The sequence below is a fragment of the Podarcis erhardii genome, assembly GCF_964252035.2.
Source record: "Podarcis erhardii genome assembly, chromosome: 11".
Classification (NCBI taxonomy): Eukaryota; Metazoa; Chordata; class Lepidosauria; order Squamata; family Lacertidae; genus Podarcis; species Podarcis erhardii.
Window position 1 is genome coordinate 52,667,294 of NC_138501.1, and position 13,102 is coordinate 52,680,395.

General features: G+C 48.1%; 1 protein-coding gene and 2 long non-coding RNA genes across 3 annotated transcripts; 2 read left to right on the top strand and 1 right to left on the bottom strand.

Annotated features, from left to right (window-relative positions):
• Positions 1 to 566: 566 nt before the first annotated feature.
• Positions 567 to 7,990, top strand: LOC309352871. The gene is made up of 2 exons (XR_014161427.1): positions 567 to 1,015; positions 7,398 to 7,990. It is a non-coding gene; the product is annotated as an uncharacterized lncRNA (long non-coding RNA).
• A 121-nt stretch (positions 7,991 to 8,111) lies between these two features.
• LOC309352875 lies at positions 8,112 to 10,039 on the top strand. Its single transcript, XR_014161431.1, has 2 exons — positions 8,112 to 8,179; positions 8,227 to 10,039. It is a non-coding gene; the product is annotated as an uncharacterized lncRNA (long non-coding RNA).
• Positions 10,040 to 10,041: 2 nt separating this feature from the next.
• Positions 10,042 to 12,710, bottom strand: LOC309352856 (tubulin polyglutamylase complex subunit 2-like). The gene is made up of 3 exons (XM_081881736.1): positions 12,637 to 12,710; positions 12,322 to 12,435; positions 10,042 to 10,483 (listed from the first exon to the last, which is right to left on the bottom strand). The coding sequence occupies exons 1-3, from the start codon at positions 12,671 to 12,673 to the stop codon at positions 10,320 to 10,322; spliced, it is 315 nt and encodes a 104-aa protein (XP_081737862.1). The 5' UTR covers positions 12,674 to 12,710; the 3' UTR covers positions 10,042 to 10,319.
• Positions 12,711 to 13,102: the final 392 nt, after the last annotated feature.

Consider the following 13,102-nt stretch of genomic DNA (forward strand, 5'->3'; position numbering starts at 1 on the left):
TGAGAGGAAATAACTGGCTGCGGAGATTCTCATTATGGAATGGGGCATCCCTGTTTTCATCAGAGAAATGTTGGAGGGTATGTGGCTGCAGCATCTGCCTTCTCATCTCCCTGTGTCTGTATCTGTGGCATCAGCATCAGCCAGCCGCAGCCACCAGCTTGCCCTTGCCTTCTCCATCACAGATGTCTTCTAAGACATTTTGTCACTATTGTCTATGTGCAGCACAGCCGCAAACAGAGGCCCAGCAACACTGCCACATCCACAGTTATGCTATGGAGCTCACTGCCACAAGACGCACAGCTGGCCACTAGCTTGGATGGCTTTAATATAAGATTGGACAAATTCATGGAGGGTGGCTCTGCTCCGCCTCCATAGTTGGAATATATATAAAAAACAAAAAGCATTGCCCAATAGCAACTTAGAGACCAGCTAGTTTTTTCTTGGTATGAGTTTTCGTGTGCATGCACACTTCTTCAGATATGCATGCACATGAAAGCTCATACCAAGAACAAACCTAGTTGGTCTCTAAGGTGCTAGTGGACAATTTTTTAATAATAATAATAAATTTTATTTATATCCCGCCCTCCCCAGCCGAAGCCGGGCTCAGGGTGGCTAACAACAATAAAACAGCACAACACTCTAAAATCATTCATTATAAAATTAAGTCAAATCAAACCGATGGCAACCATTGGGCCAGAGCTCCGCGAAGATTGCCAAATATTTTTTCTATTTCTACTACGTCAGACCAACACGGCTACCTACCTGAATCTAGATCCATAGTTGGAGGCAGCAATGCTTCTGAATACGACTTACAGGAAACCACAGGAGGGTTCCAATTTAACAACTGGATGAATATTTTTTGGATTGATTTTTTTAAATGGCATTTGTTAGATTTGCAAAGGTTAAATGCTTTTTTTAAAAAAAATTGTCCTTTTTTATCTTTAATTTTACTCTTGTGTATAAATATTATATTGAGTTGCATTGTCAAGTCAACCTTTTGGGACTGTACACTAATGTGCAAAGCATGGGTAATAAACAAGATGAGCTTGAGCTCTTGGTACAGCAAACTAAATATGACATAATAGGCATCACTGAAACCTGGTGGGATAAGTCCCACGACTGGAATGTAATAATGGAGGGATACAATCTATTTCAGAGAAACAGACCAGACAAGAAAGGAGGAGGAGTGGCGTTATATGTCAGGGATGTGTATACCTGTGAAGAGATCCAAGATTTAGAACCTCAAAGCCAAAGTGAGAGCATTTGGGTCAAAATTAAGGGAGAGAAGAATAACAGGGACCTCATTGTGAGAGTTTACTATAGATCCCCAAGCCAAACAGAGGACATAGATGATGCCTTCCTGGAACAGATGGCCAAGCATGCAAAAGGAAGGGAGATAGTAGTAATGGGGGACTTCAATTACCCGGATATTTGCTGGATGTCAAACTCAGCCAAGAGCATAAGGTCAAACAGATTCCTCACTGGCCTTGCAGACAACTTCGTTGTCCAGAAAGTGGGAGAAGCAACAAGAGGAACAGCCATTTTAGACCTGGTCCTAACCAATGTTGATGACCTGGTTAGTGGGGTAGAAGTGGAAGGATCATTAGGTGCGAGTGATCATGCTCTTCTGAAGTTTACTATACAGCGGAAAGGAGCAGCCAAGCATACTAGGACTCAATTTCTTGACTTTAAGAAAGCCGACTTCATAAAACTTAGGGAAGTGCTGGGTGAGATCCCATGGACAGTAATACTAAAAGGAAAGGGAGTTCATGATGGCTGGGAGTTTGTTAAGAGGGAGATAGTAAAAGCACAACTTCAGGCAATACCAATGAGACGGAAACATGGAAGGTGCCTAAAGAAGCCAGGGTGGCTATCTAAAGAACTTTTAACTGAGTTAAGATTAAAAAAGGATGTGTACAAAAAATGGAAAAGGGGGGAAACCACCAAAGAGGAATTCAAACAAATAGCCAGCACGTGTAGACACAAAGTCAGAAAAGCTAAAGCACAGAATGAACTCAGGCTTGCTAGAGAGGTTAAAAGCAACAAAAAAGGCTTTTATGGGTATGTTCATAGCAAAAGGAAGAACAAAGAAACAGTGGGGTCACTCAGAGGAGAAGCTGGTGAAATGCAAACAGGGGACACAGAAAGGGCTGAACTCCTCAATGCCTTCTTTGCCTCAGTCTTCTCCGATAAAGAAAACAATGCCCGACCTGAAGAATTTGGAGCAAATGATTCAGCAGAGGAAACACAGCCCAGAATAACTAAGGAGATAGTACAAGAATACTTGGCTAGTCTATACCAGGGAAGATTCTGGAGCAGATCATTAAGCAAACAGTCTGTGAGCACCTAGAAAGGAATACTGTGATCACCAATAGTCAGCATGGATTTCTGAAAAATAAGTCATGTCAGACTAACCTGATCTCGTTTTTTGACAGAATTACAAGCCTGGTAGATGAAGGGAACGCAGTGGATGTAGCCTACCTTGATTTCAGCAAGGCATTTGACAAGGTGCCCCATGATATTCTTGTAAAGAAGCTGGTAAAATGCGGTCTTGACTATGCTACCACTCAGTGGATTTGTAACTGGCTGACTGACCGAACCCAAAGGGTGCTCATCAATGGTTCCTCTTCATCCTGGAGAAGAGTGACTAGTGGGGTGCCACAGGGTTCTGTCTTGGGCCCGGTCTTATTCAACATCTTTATCAACGACTTGGATGATGGACTCAAGGGCATCCTGATCAAATTTGCAGATGACACCAAACTGGGAGGGGTGGCTAACACCCCAGAGGGCAGGATCACACTTCAAAACGACCTTGACATATTAGAGAACTGGGCCAAAACAAACAAGATGAATTTTAATAGGGAGAAATGTAAAGTATTGCACTTGGGCAAAAAAAATGAGAGGCACAAATACAAGATGGGTGACACCTGGCTTGAGAGCAGTACATGTGAAAAGGGTCTAGGAGTCTTGGTTGACCACAAACTTGACATGAGCCAACAGTGTGACGCGGCAGCTAAAAAAGCCAATGCAATTCTGAGCTGCATCAATAGGAGTATTGCATCTAGATCAAGGGAAGTAATAGTGCCACTGTATTCTGCTCTGGTCAGACCTCACTTGGAGTACTGTGAGATATCGATCTTCCAACTCGATCTATTAGGCGTGACCACTGATTAGTTTACGATCTCAATCAGCCGTTTACAGCGTCCAGCACACTTCCTTCTGCGCTGCGCAATAAATTCTGCTTCGCCCAGTCACGCCTTAGCAGAGTAGCATACAGCGGTGTAAAGCTGTCAGTTTCTTCAGACAAACATACAAAGACAGGTCTGTCTATTTACAGCTCTTTATTGGTAGATTTCTCAGAAAAACTGTCCATCACTGCTTGCAGCCATGGTAAACATGTCTCTCTCTCTCAAACACACAGAGAGAACAGGAAGTACAGGAAACAAGCTCCTCCTTAGCTTCTAAAGCTGACGTCAGAAAGTGACGCACACCTCGGAACACTTAACCAGTTAAGTTCTGAACTCTCACACCCCCTCTTGCGTTGCTTTCTGACAAGACCTGTGGAACATCTTCAGCAACACCCTGTGAGATCAATCCCTTCCCCAATGCCTTGTGCCCTCCCTTGGAGTACCTGTTAGGCATCTGTGGAATCACCTCACAACTCTCAGAATCGCACTGTGCGAAACTTACCCACGCACCTGTGGCCTGGTACCTCTCAGGTGGAATACCCTTGGTTGTGCGACTAGATCGCCTAGGCACAAACTCTGGTGTTTCCTCTGGCTCACTGTCACCAGCAGGTGTGACCTCTGCATCACGGGATTCCCCCTCTGACTTAAAGCATCTTCGAATCCTCTCCATTACACTCACAGGAGAACTAGGCTCACTCTTGGGCTGTCCTTTTCTAACAACTCGTGGAGACGCCCCATCCTGCTCCTGACCCTGGTCAGTGACCTGATCGTCATCAGCAGACTCAGCCTCTCCTTCCTCCTCATCAGAACTGTCCTCTGGATCAGAGAGACATTCTGAAAGAACATCACGCTGTGCAGAAATCTTTGGCCTTTCATCCTGCTCAAAGAACTCAGCGTGTTTACTGATCAGCACCTTACTCTGATCACCTGACGGGTAAGCAAACCTCCATGCACGAGCTTCTGGCTCATACCCACAGAAGATCATTTTCTGGACTTTGGCTCCATCTGGCCCTTGCAAAGCCTTAGGCACAGGGACAACCGCAGGAGATCCAAACTTGCGCAGAAAGTGAACCTGGGGTTTTCTGCCATTCAACAAAGAATACGGTGTGTCACCTACTAGTGAGTTGTAGACACGATTCCAGGTGAAACACACATACCTAGTTGCCTCCAGCCAAAACCTTGGAGGTAACCTAGCTTCTGTCAGCATCACCTGTGCAGCCTTAACCAGAGCTTTACTTCTAAGCTCTGCTACCACCCCTTGCTGGGGAGAAGTAACTGTGTGACGTATCCCTCTCTTGTGAAAGAACTGCTGCAAAGCAGAACCAGTGTACCTAGCATTTCTGTCACTGACGATTGTCTTCACCTTGGTGGAGAACCTCTGTTCTACCTCCTCAACCCAGCTCCTGATCAGCTGTGCTGCATCCTCCCTGGATTTGAGACCATGAGTCCAGGTGTTCTGCGAAAAATCATCCTGAATCGTTAACAGATACCTGGCCCCCCCTAGACTCTGTTCCTTGACAGGATTGAACAGATCTATGTGTACTAGCTCAAAAGGTTTAGTGGTTACCCGTTCCACCTTTGGGTAACTGCACCCTTTCACCTTCGCCTGCTTGCAAGTGGCGCAATTAACGGCACTTTTACAATTTTTAATTTTACATCCTTTGGTAACCTCGGGTAAAACCTGCAAATCCTCTACAGGACTATGAATGGTCCTCTGATGCCATGCGCAAACACATTGAACATGAGTGGGAATTGTAGCACGCTGCACCTGTGCTCTCTCAACCTTCCCCTCACCCCCAAGAGACGTTTTAAGAATGAAAAGATCATTCTGCCCCTTCTTAACCTTGGCAAGTACCCTCTCCCCTTTGGAGATTGTGCAGACATCATCCTGAAAACAAACCTGGAACCCTTTTTTCAACAAATAAGGCACAGATAACAAACAGTGATGCACCCCTGGAATGACACAAAACTCCATCTGTTCCTGCAAAACAGAAAGATAAACATTAGCAAACTTAGAAATTTTAGTTCTTTGTCCATTTGCAAACTTAACAGTCTGTCCCTCTGGAACTGCCGTGCAATTCCACATCTCGACTGCAGGGGTCTCTGGAACCATGTTGCGGTTAGCTGCAGAGTCAATAACAAAACTAAGCTCCACACAGCTGTCTTCAAACAAAGCCATGCTAGCAGTTACTTGATAAGACTCTTCCTGTTGTTTACTACGACGTCCACCTGCACGTCTTCCTGTCTGGCCAGGCTTGTTGCCATGGAAACCCGGCTGGTTCCCATGTGAAGTGTCCTTGGCAACATCCTGCCTCGGCTCTGTGCTCCGGTGGGGGCAATTGCGACGCAAATGGTCTGGTGAATTACAGATGTAGCAACGACGAACAAACAAGGCCTGGACCGTGCATTCCGCTGGCCTGGCTCCGCCCTTACTCCCAGAGCTCCCGGTGCCAGCTTTGCCCTCTTTCTGGCGTCGTAATTCTTCATCCTGCAAACGTCCTGCCACGTAATTCAGAGTCAAATTCTGGGGATCCATTGACTCCAGAGTTAGACACAGATTGTCATAACTCTTGTCCAGAGAGCTGAGCAGAATGTACACCTTCAGCTCCTCTGAAAAGTTGACTTGTAACAGTCTCAGCTGATTAAAAACAGCTATCATATCAGTTACGTGCTTTCTGATGCTATCCCCAGGACGTAACTTCATCTCAAACAAGCGTCTGGTGGTGTGTATCTTTGCCCCAGCAGTGGTTGTGGTGCACCCTTTCCAACGCTTGATAGGCTTCACACGCATTCTCCAGCCCCTCTACCAAAGGCAGCTGTGAGCCATCCAAGCTCTTGTTGCATTTTCTGCTGGCTATCTTCCCAGCTAAGGGGTGCTAGTGGCTCCCTCTGGCTTGCTTCCCAAAGCCCATGGACCAGGAACCAGCCCCTTATTCTTCTGCTCCAGGTTGCCCAACTTTTTAAAGTGAGCTTTTCCACCGGTATATCCTGGCTCTCTGCCATCTTCTCCCGTTCTCCCAAGGTGCCCCACAAGCTGTACTCACTCTGTACCAGCTGATTCCGGCTCTCCCTTCAGTGGAGGAACGATTTCAGCTGCTCTCAGCGTTTAGCTCTGTCTCTCAGCAGCTCTCTTGCCTCTCAGAAGCAGGCAAAAACTCCCTCTGCTTTCCGGCATCAGGCTAGACTCACGGAACGCAGCTTCCAACCTCCGGCCAGCTTCCGTGCCGACTTCAAAGCATTCCAGTGGCTCAAAGCCGACTGCTTTACGAGCGTTGACTGACCTCCATAACCTGTGAGATATCGATCTTCCAACTCGATCTATTAGGCGTGACCACTGATTAGTTTACGATCTCAATCAGCCGTTTACAGCGTCCAGCACACTTCCTTCTGCGCTGCGCAATAAATTCTGCTTCGCCCAGTCACGCCTTAGCAGAGTAGCATACAGCGGTGTAAAGCTGTCAGTTTCTTCAGACAAACATACAAAGACAGGTCTGTCTATTTACAGCTCTTTATTGGTAGATTTCTCAGAAAAACTGTCCATCACTGCTTGCAGCCATGGTAAACATGTCTCTCTCTCTCAAACACACAGAGAGAACAGGAAGTACAGGAAACAAGCTCCTCCTTAGCTTCTAAAGCTGACGTCAGAAAGTGACACACACCTCGGAACACTTAACCGGTTAAGTTCTGAACTCTCACAAGTACTGTGTCCAGTTCTGGGCACCACAGTTCAAGAAGGACATGGACAAACTGGAACGTGTCCAGAGGGCGGCAACCAAAATGGTCAAAGGCCTGGAAACGATGCCTTATGAAGAACGGCTAAGGGAGCTGGGCATGTTTAGCCTGGAGAAGAGGAGGTTAAGGGGTGATATGATAGCCATGTTCAAATATATAAAAGGATGTCACATAGAGGAGGGAGAAAGGTTGTTTTCTGCTGCTCCAGAGAAGCGGACACAGGGCAATGGCTCCAAACTACAAGATAAAAGATTCCACCTAAACATTAGGAAGAACTTCCTGACAGTAAGAGCTGTTTGACAGTGGAATTTGCTGCCAAGGAGTGTGGTGGAGTCTCCTTCTTTGGAGGTCTTTAAGCAGAGGCTTGACAACCATATGTCAGGAGTGCTCTGATGGTGTTTCCTGCTTGGCAGGGGGTTGGACTCGATGGCCCTTGTGGTCTCTTCCAACTCTATGATTCTATGACTGTTAAAAGAGGAAATTCCCTTTAATATAGTCCCGATTCTTGTAGAGGAAAGGAACACCATGTAGAGTGCGTTTTGAGGCTCTTACCGGTCAGCAGTAACAAATAGAGACAAAAACAATATTAAAGCAAGGCGGCAATTAAGCCTGATCGTTTATTGCAAATAAAAGATCTGTCGCATCAGGGTCCCTGCTCAGCGGAGGAGCAACCCGAACAAAAGAAAACTCAGACATTTATACCTTTCATTTTCCATACAGAAGAATGAGCAAGTGGAAAAAAACAGAGGACGTCAGACTAGGTGCTGCATAAGGGATTTACAGGTAAATCAGAAGGGCAAATAGTTGTTAATGGTAGCATTTGTGGATACTTGATTTCTATGGTATAGACAGTGTATACAAAAGGATTTAGGCAGATTCCTGTTTTTCCCATGTTTATTGATGGCTATATATTGTTTGTTTTTCTGATTTTGCAGGACGACTTTGAGTGATGCCTGGAGCAGATCGATAAGAGAGGAAATGAAGACAGGATTTTGGGTGTTTCCCAGTACTTTGCATATATAAGTGTGATTGTGTAGCCTTGGTTTGAATAAAGTCATTCAACTTGTGAATTGGTGTGTGTGTGTACTGTAGACTTTGTAGATGGCACTGTGTAGCCACGGACAACAATGACATTTCTTATTAGTATAAAGGAGCTTCCTGAAGCCAATAGGAAGCCGTGGCTGCCATCCAGAAGTCAGTCCCCATGCGGAGGAACTGGTGCAGTGTATCGGTTTAGCTCCACGTGGGGACTGACTGCAGTGAATAGGAAGCCGTTGCTGCCCGCTTGGTCAGTCCCCGTGCCAAGCTAAACCGCACCTCCGACCAATTTTCAAACAGGCACGTGCCTTCATACGCCGCCCTGACGCCAAGGAAAGAGCAATTGGGATGGCCTTCTTCACTGAGGTGAGAGTCAGAAACGGAGAACGCCTGCAGGCGCTCCTGCTTTGAAACAACTGCACCCAGGCAGGCAAGGAAAGCAGAGGGTGTAAGAAGGTCTCCTGCGCCACCATGGATGGCTGGCAGGCCTGCCCTCTGCCTGAGGCAGCAATTTCTACAGGCCTTAGATAAGAGCTGAGGGCAGTATGCATTAACTAACTCCTTGCGCTTTGCTCCCCCTTTCTTCCCACCCTGGGGGGGCCTGCCCTCTGCCTGCCCCTCAGAGCCAGCATGGCACACAGGGCTGGGCTTTGGCGGCCACAGCCTCGCCTCTCCTCCTCACCTGCTTTCCAGCAGCCTCTACAACAGCCTTTCCCAACCTGTGGGTCCTCAGATGTCGTTGGACTACAACTCCCATCATCCCTAGCTAGCAAGGCCAGAGCTCAGGGATGATGGGAGTTGTAGTCCAACAACATCTGGGGACCCACAGGTTGAGAACCGCTGCTCTACCAGCTGCCCAAGGGGGGAGGCCAGCAGCAGTGGCTACGGAGATGCCATGGAGGGGCAACGACAGGCCCCCTCACAGCCGCCACCGTCATTGGGGACCAGCTCTGGCTCATACTCCTCCCCGAGCTCGGTGGCGGCAGCTCTGGCAGGGAAAACAGGGACATTCCGGGATTAAATGAGAAGCCGTTTGGTTTTCATAATTCCGGGGCTGTCCCTGGAAAATCAGGACAAACTTGGAGGGTATGGGGTAGTGAACTTTGATTTTCATGGCACTTTCTTTGGCTTTGCATCCCATCAAGTGTTTTCTTTCTCAGCTCCTTTTTCACCGGGAGATTGCAGCAGAGAGAACATTGTGGACACTCTCCAAGAGTGGCTGGTGGCACCCAACGCCCTGATGCAGATGGGCGGCCTGCGAGGACTAAGCCACATTCTACAACACCCGCTGGCGGCAAGAAATTGGTGGCAGGGGGCACATTATGAAGCGGTGTACAAATTAATCTAACAGCGCTTTGCCTTTCAATGAGCCAGTTGAAAGGAGATTTCCTTGTTCTGCTGCAGCCTTATTCTCAGGTGCAGACCAGCATAGGCAGGAAGCTGCCTTAAAGAGAGTCAGGCCAATGGTCTGGCTATCTCAGGGTTGCCTATACTGGTGAGCAGCAGAAAGACTAATCGGTTGCCTTTCTGTCTACTCCCGTCCCCAGGTGTCAAGATACAACCAGAAACTGCCAGCAACCTTAAGGGAGCTCACAGAGCTGCTGAGGAGCACCAGGCCCGAACATTGGGAGACAGCAGCCGTATTGATAGGTGATTGAAAACAAAGCTCTTAAGATGAAAGGGGGTTTTAGGGCATGAGCCAGAAGTGGGATTTCAGCTGGAAAACCTGGAGGCTGAGAGGCAGGGATGCAACTCCATGTGTCATGCACTGCCTGACTCTGTCCAAAGGAGAGCGCTAAAGGGAGGCTGCACCCAGAAAGTAGTTTTACTCTGCCTCTCTCCATCAGGCTTGAGGACGCCTGACGCCCTAGAAAGGACTGCTGCTGCTGCTGCCACTGTCACCCAGGACTGCGTGCCAGGAGCCTGAGGCCCTGCCCTGCCTCTCTCCACCTGGCTTGGGGGGGGGGGCGCTGACAGGCTTCACAAGGACTGCGGCTGCTACTCGGCAGAGAGGGCTCCTCTTTTTAATAGTTTTTAAATTATATTTTATCTGTGGCCTTTTAAATTGTGCTTTTTTGGTATGTTCTTTTGTTTGTGTGTTTCTTTCTCTGTTGGGGGTGGGTGGGTGTTGGGTTGTGGATAGGTATAGTTTTGATCTTAAGGGGAGAGGGTCAGGGCTGACTGGGAGTGGGCCCAAGCCAACAGAATGGGGCATGTTCCACGGGGGGGTGGGGTGTCCTGGGACATCCGATCTCAGTTAACATGGGCAGCAGGAAGAGTTACGCTGTCCACACCATGTCATTACTGAGGAGGCAGGTTTAGTCATTGTTTGAAGACTATCCCTGCCTCCGGGTCTGATCTTCACCAGAAGGATACTGGAATCAGCAAGGGAGACCCACATGACTTTAAGGTGCTGCTTTGCAATGTCAGGAAGACCTTGTTTGGGTCCAGCTTGTTCACGAAGGAATCGGCCTCCGCAGAGAGCTGCTCCGTGTTGACAGTGGATGAGCTTGTACATGTTGAACCTTGTGGAGAAGGAGAAGGTAAAGTGAGGAGCAGTAAACAGCACTTCCTGCCACCCAGAACTGCCTGCCAAGAGCCTGAGGGCCCTCGTCTCGAAAAGGATGTTGGAAAAAGTTCAGAAAACGGCAACCAAAATTATCAAGGGGGTGGAGTGAATCCCCTATGAAGGAAGGTGGCCAAGGTTAGGACTTTTTGGTCAGGAGAAAAGTCAAGTAAGAGGCAGCACGATAGAAGTTTATGAAGTTTAGCATGGCACAGAGGAAGTGAAGGGAGTCTCTTGTTGGGAGATGCAGGACAGGTAAAAGAAAGGTAAACCAAGGAACTCAAAGGATCCAAAACAAACAAGCATGGCTCAGGAACACAAAGGCCATCCTGACGCAGAGGACTTTAGGCTCCTAGCCCTGTCTGTCAAATTGTCCGTCTGGTAACTATCAAAATTGGTGATAAAAAAGATGTTGCACACGGCAGAGAAGGAAGGTGAGCGATGGAAGGGTGGGGTTGTCTCCAGGCCTGTCTCCTGGCTTGCTATCTGCCAGCCGTGGGACTGGAGGCCTCAGACAGGAATCCCGCTAGATGGGCTAAGGGACAAAAGAGGGTCTGCTTGGGATGGAGCAGATCCCTAATTCAATCCCTGGATGACCTGCTAAATTATTATTATTACCCTTTGCAAGGCTTTCTTGGCATAGAGCTGCAGAAGCGATATCGCACCACAGCATGGTAATATCATAAAGTCATGTTGCATGGTGTATCTGAGGGAAGAATCATGCTTCAGTGTCAGAGTGTGTGCGTTGGGTGCAGAGTTCAATCCCTGGGGATCTCCAAGTGGGGCTGAGAACAGCAGCTGCCCCCCAAATCCTGGAGAGTCAGTGTCCAAATGCCTCTCTGGGAAAGTGGGAGTGATGCAGAACAGAGCAAGGGAATGGAAGGATTCATTCAGAGGGGAGAGCATTTATGTCACATGCAAATCCCCCTGGTATCTTCAAGGAGGACTGGGAGAGACCCCCCGCTAGTCACCTGAAGCCCTGGAGAGCAGCAGCCAGTCAGTGTAGAGGTGGTGCGGCATAGTGGTAAGAGCAGTGTTTCTCAAACTTGGGTCCAGACAACAGCTGGGGACCCAAGTTTGAGACACACTGGATTAGAAGGTCGGTTTAGGGCCTGGGAAGCTGGGGTTCAAATTCTAGTTTGGCCATGAAGCTCACTGGGTGACCTTGGGCCAAACACTCTCTCAGCCTGACCTCCTTCGCAGGGCTTTTGTGAATGCAGAATGGGGAGGAGTGGCAGACCCTAGGAAAAGGGACGGGCCATTTGTCATTCTCTCCCCTTAGCCGGGGGGCTGATGCCGTAGCTGGTGAAGGCATACTGCCAATGCAGCAGCCCCAGGTGGCGATCAGGCGCCAGGTGAAAACGTTTCTCTTCAACCAAGCCTTTGGCTGATTGATCTCCAATACCTTTCTAAATGCTGGGTGAGGGGATGTTTGCTTTTCTTCTTTTTATTATGTATATATAGATATAGTAATTTTATGTAGTGAACCGCCCTGAGATCTGTGGATGAAGGGCAGTATACAAATTTTAATAATATTATTAGCAGCAGCAGCAACAAAGCATAGCTTGCTCTTGAGGAAAACTTCCATCACAGGCCATCATAGACAACAGCCTTTGTCAACCTGGTGCCTTCCAGATGTTCTGGACTACAAAGCCCATCACTCTCAGCCAGCACAATGGTATGGTGCTAGGAAGAGAAGTCCAAAACATCTCCCACAAAGACAAAAGCTAACGGGGGTTTGCAGATGGGGCTGATTAATGAAGACAGCTCTTGGGCTGCTGGTATCACACAACATACCCAGCTTGGTGTTCTTGTACACGAGGCAGACCTTCCCATTCCCTCCGCACGGGTCCAGCTCAAACACCAGGCTCCGCGAGTCCAAGTGAGGTTTCTCCGGCTGACCACTGTTACCTTTGGGGAGAAAGAAAAGGCTGAGCAAGGCATGTAGGCATTCTCATCGGGTGCAGGGCAAGGAATACTCAAACCAGGCAGAGCTTGGGAAGCTGGGCATCGGTGGAGATTGTGTATATGGAAACTTTTGGTGGGGTAGCGGGAGGTGCGGAGAGATGGACCGAGGTCTCCCATGGACAAAGGGGTGAGGTGGGGCAGTACCCTCTTCATCGTCGGTGTCCTCCAAGTCAGCCAGCATGGGGGCATTGGGCAAGGCATAGATGGGTGATGCTCTGACTTGGTTTAGCTAGGAGATGCTGTTGATGGTCATCGAGCCAAGCGGCATTGGGTTGTCTGGAAGAAAGGCAGCCATTACTAAGTTGCTGGCATGGATGCCACAATTCGGTAGGTGCACAGAAGGCTCACAGAACATGGTGCCCTTTGGCTCACAGAACGTGGTGCCCTTTGAAGAATCTCAGCTTGCTTGCTTGCTTTTTGCTCACATTCTTCATGAACTAAAATCCATTCACTTATCTTCTGCCAATACGTTTGAAATACATTTTAGCTTCTTGGGCCCACTTACTCTCATCTACCAGGTTCAGATTAGAGATCTTACTTTTGGAGCCTTAAAGACATTAGAATCACAGAACTGCAGAGCTGGAAGGAATCCTAAGGGTCATCTAGCCCA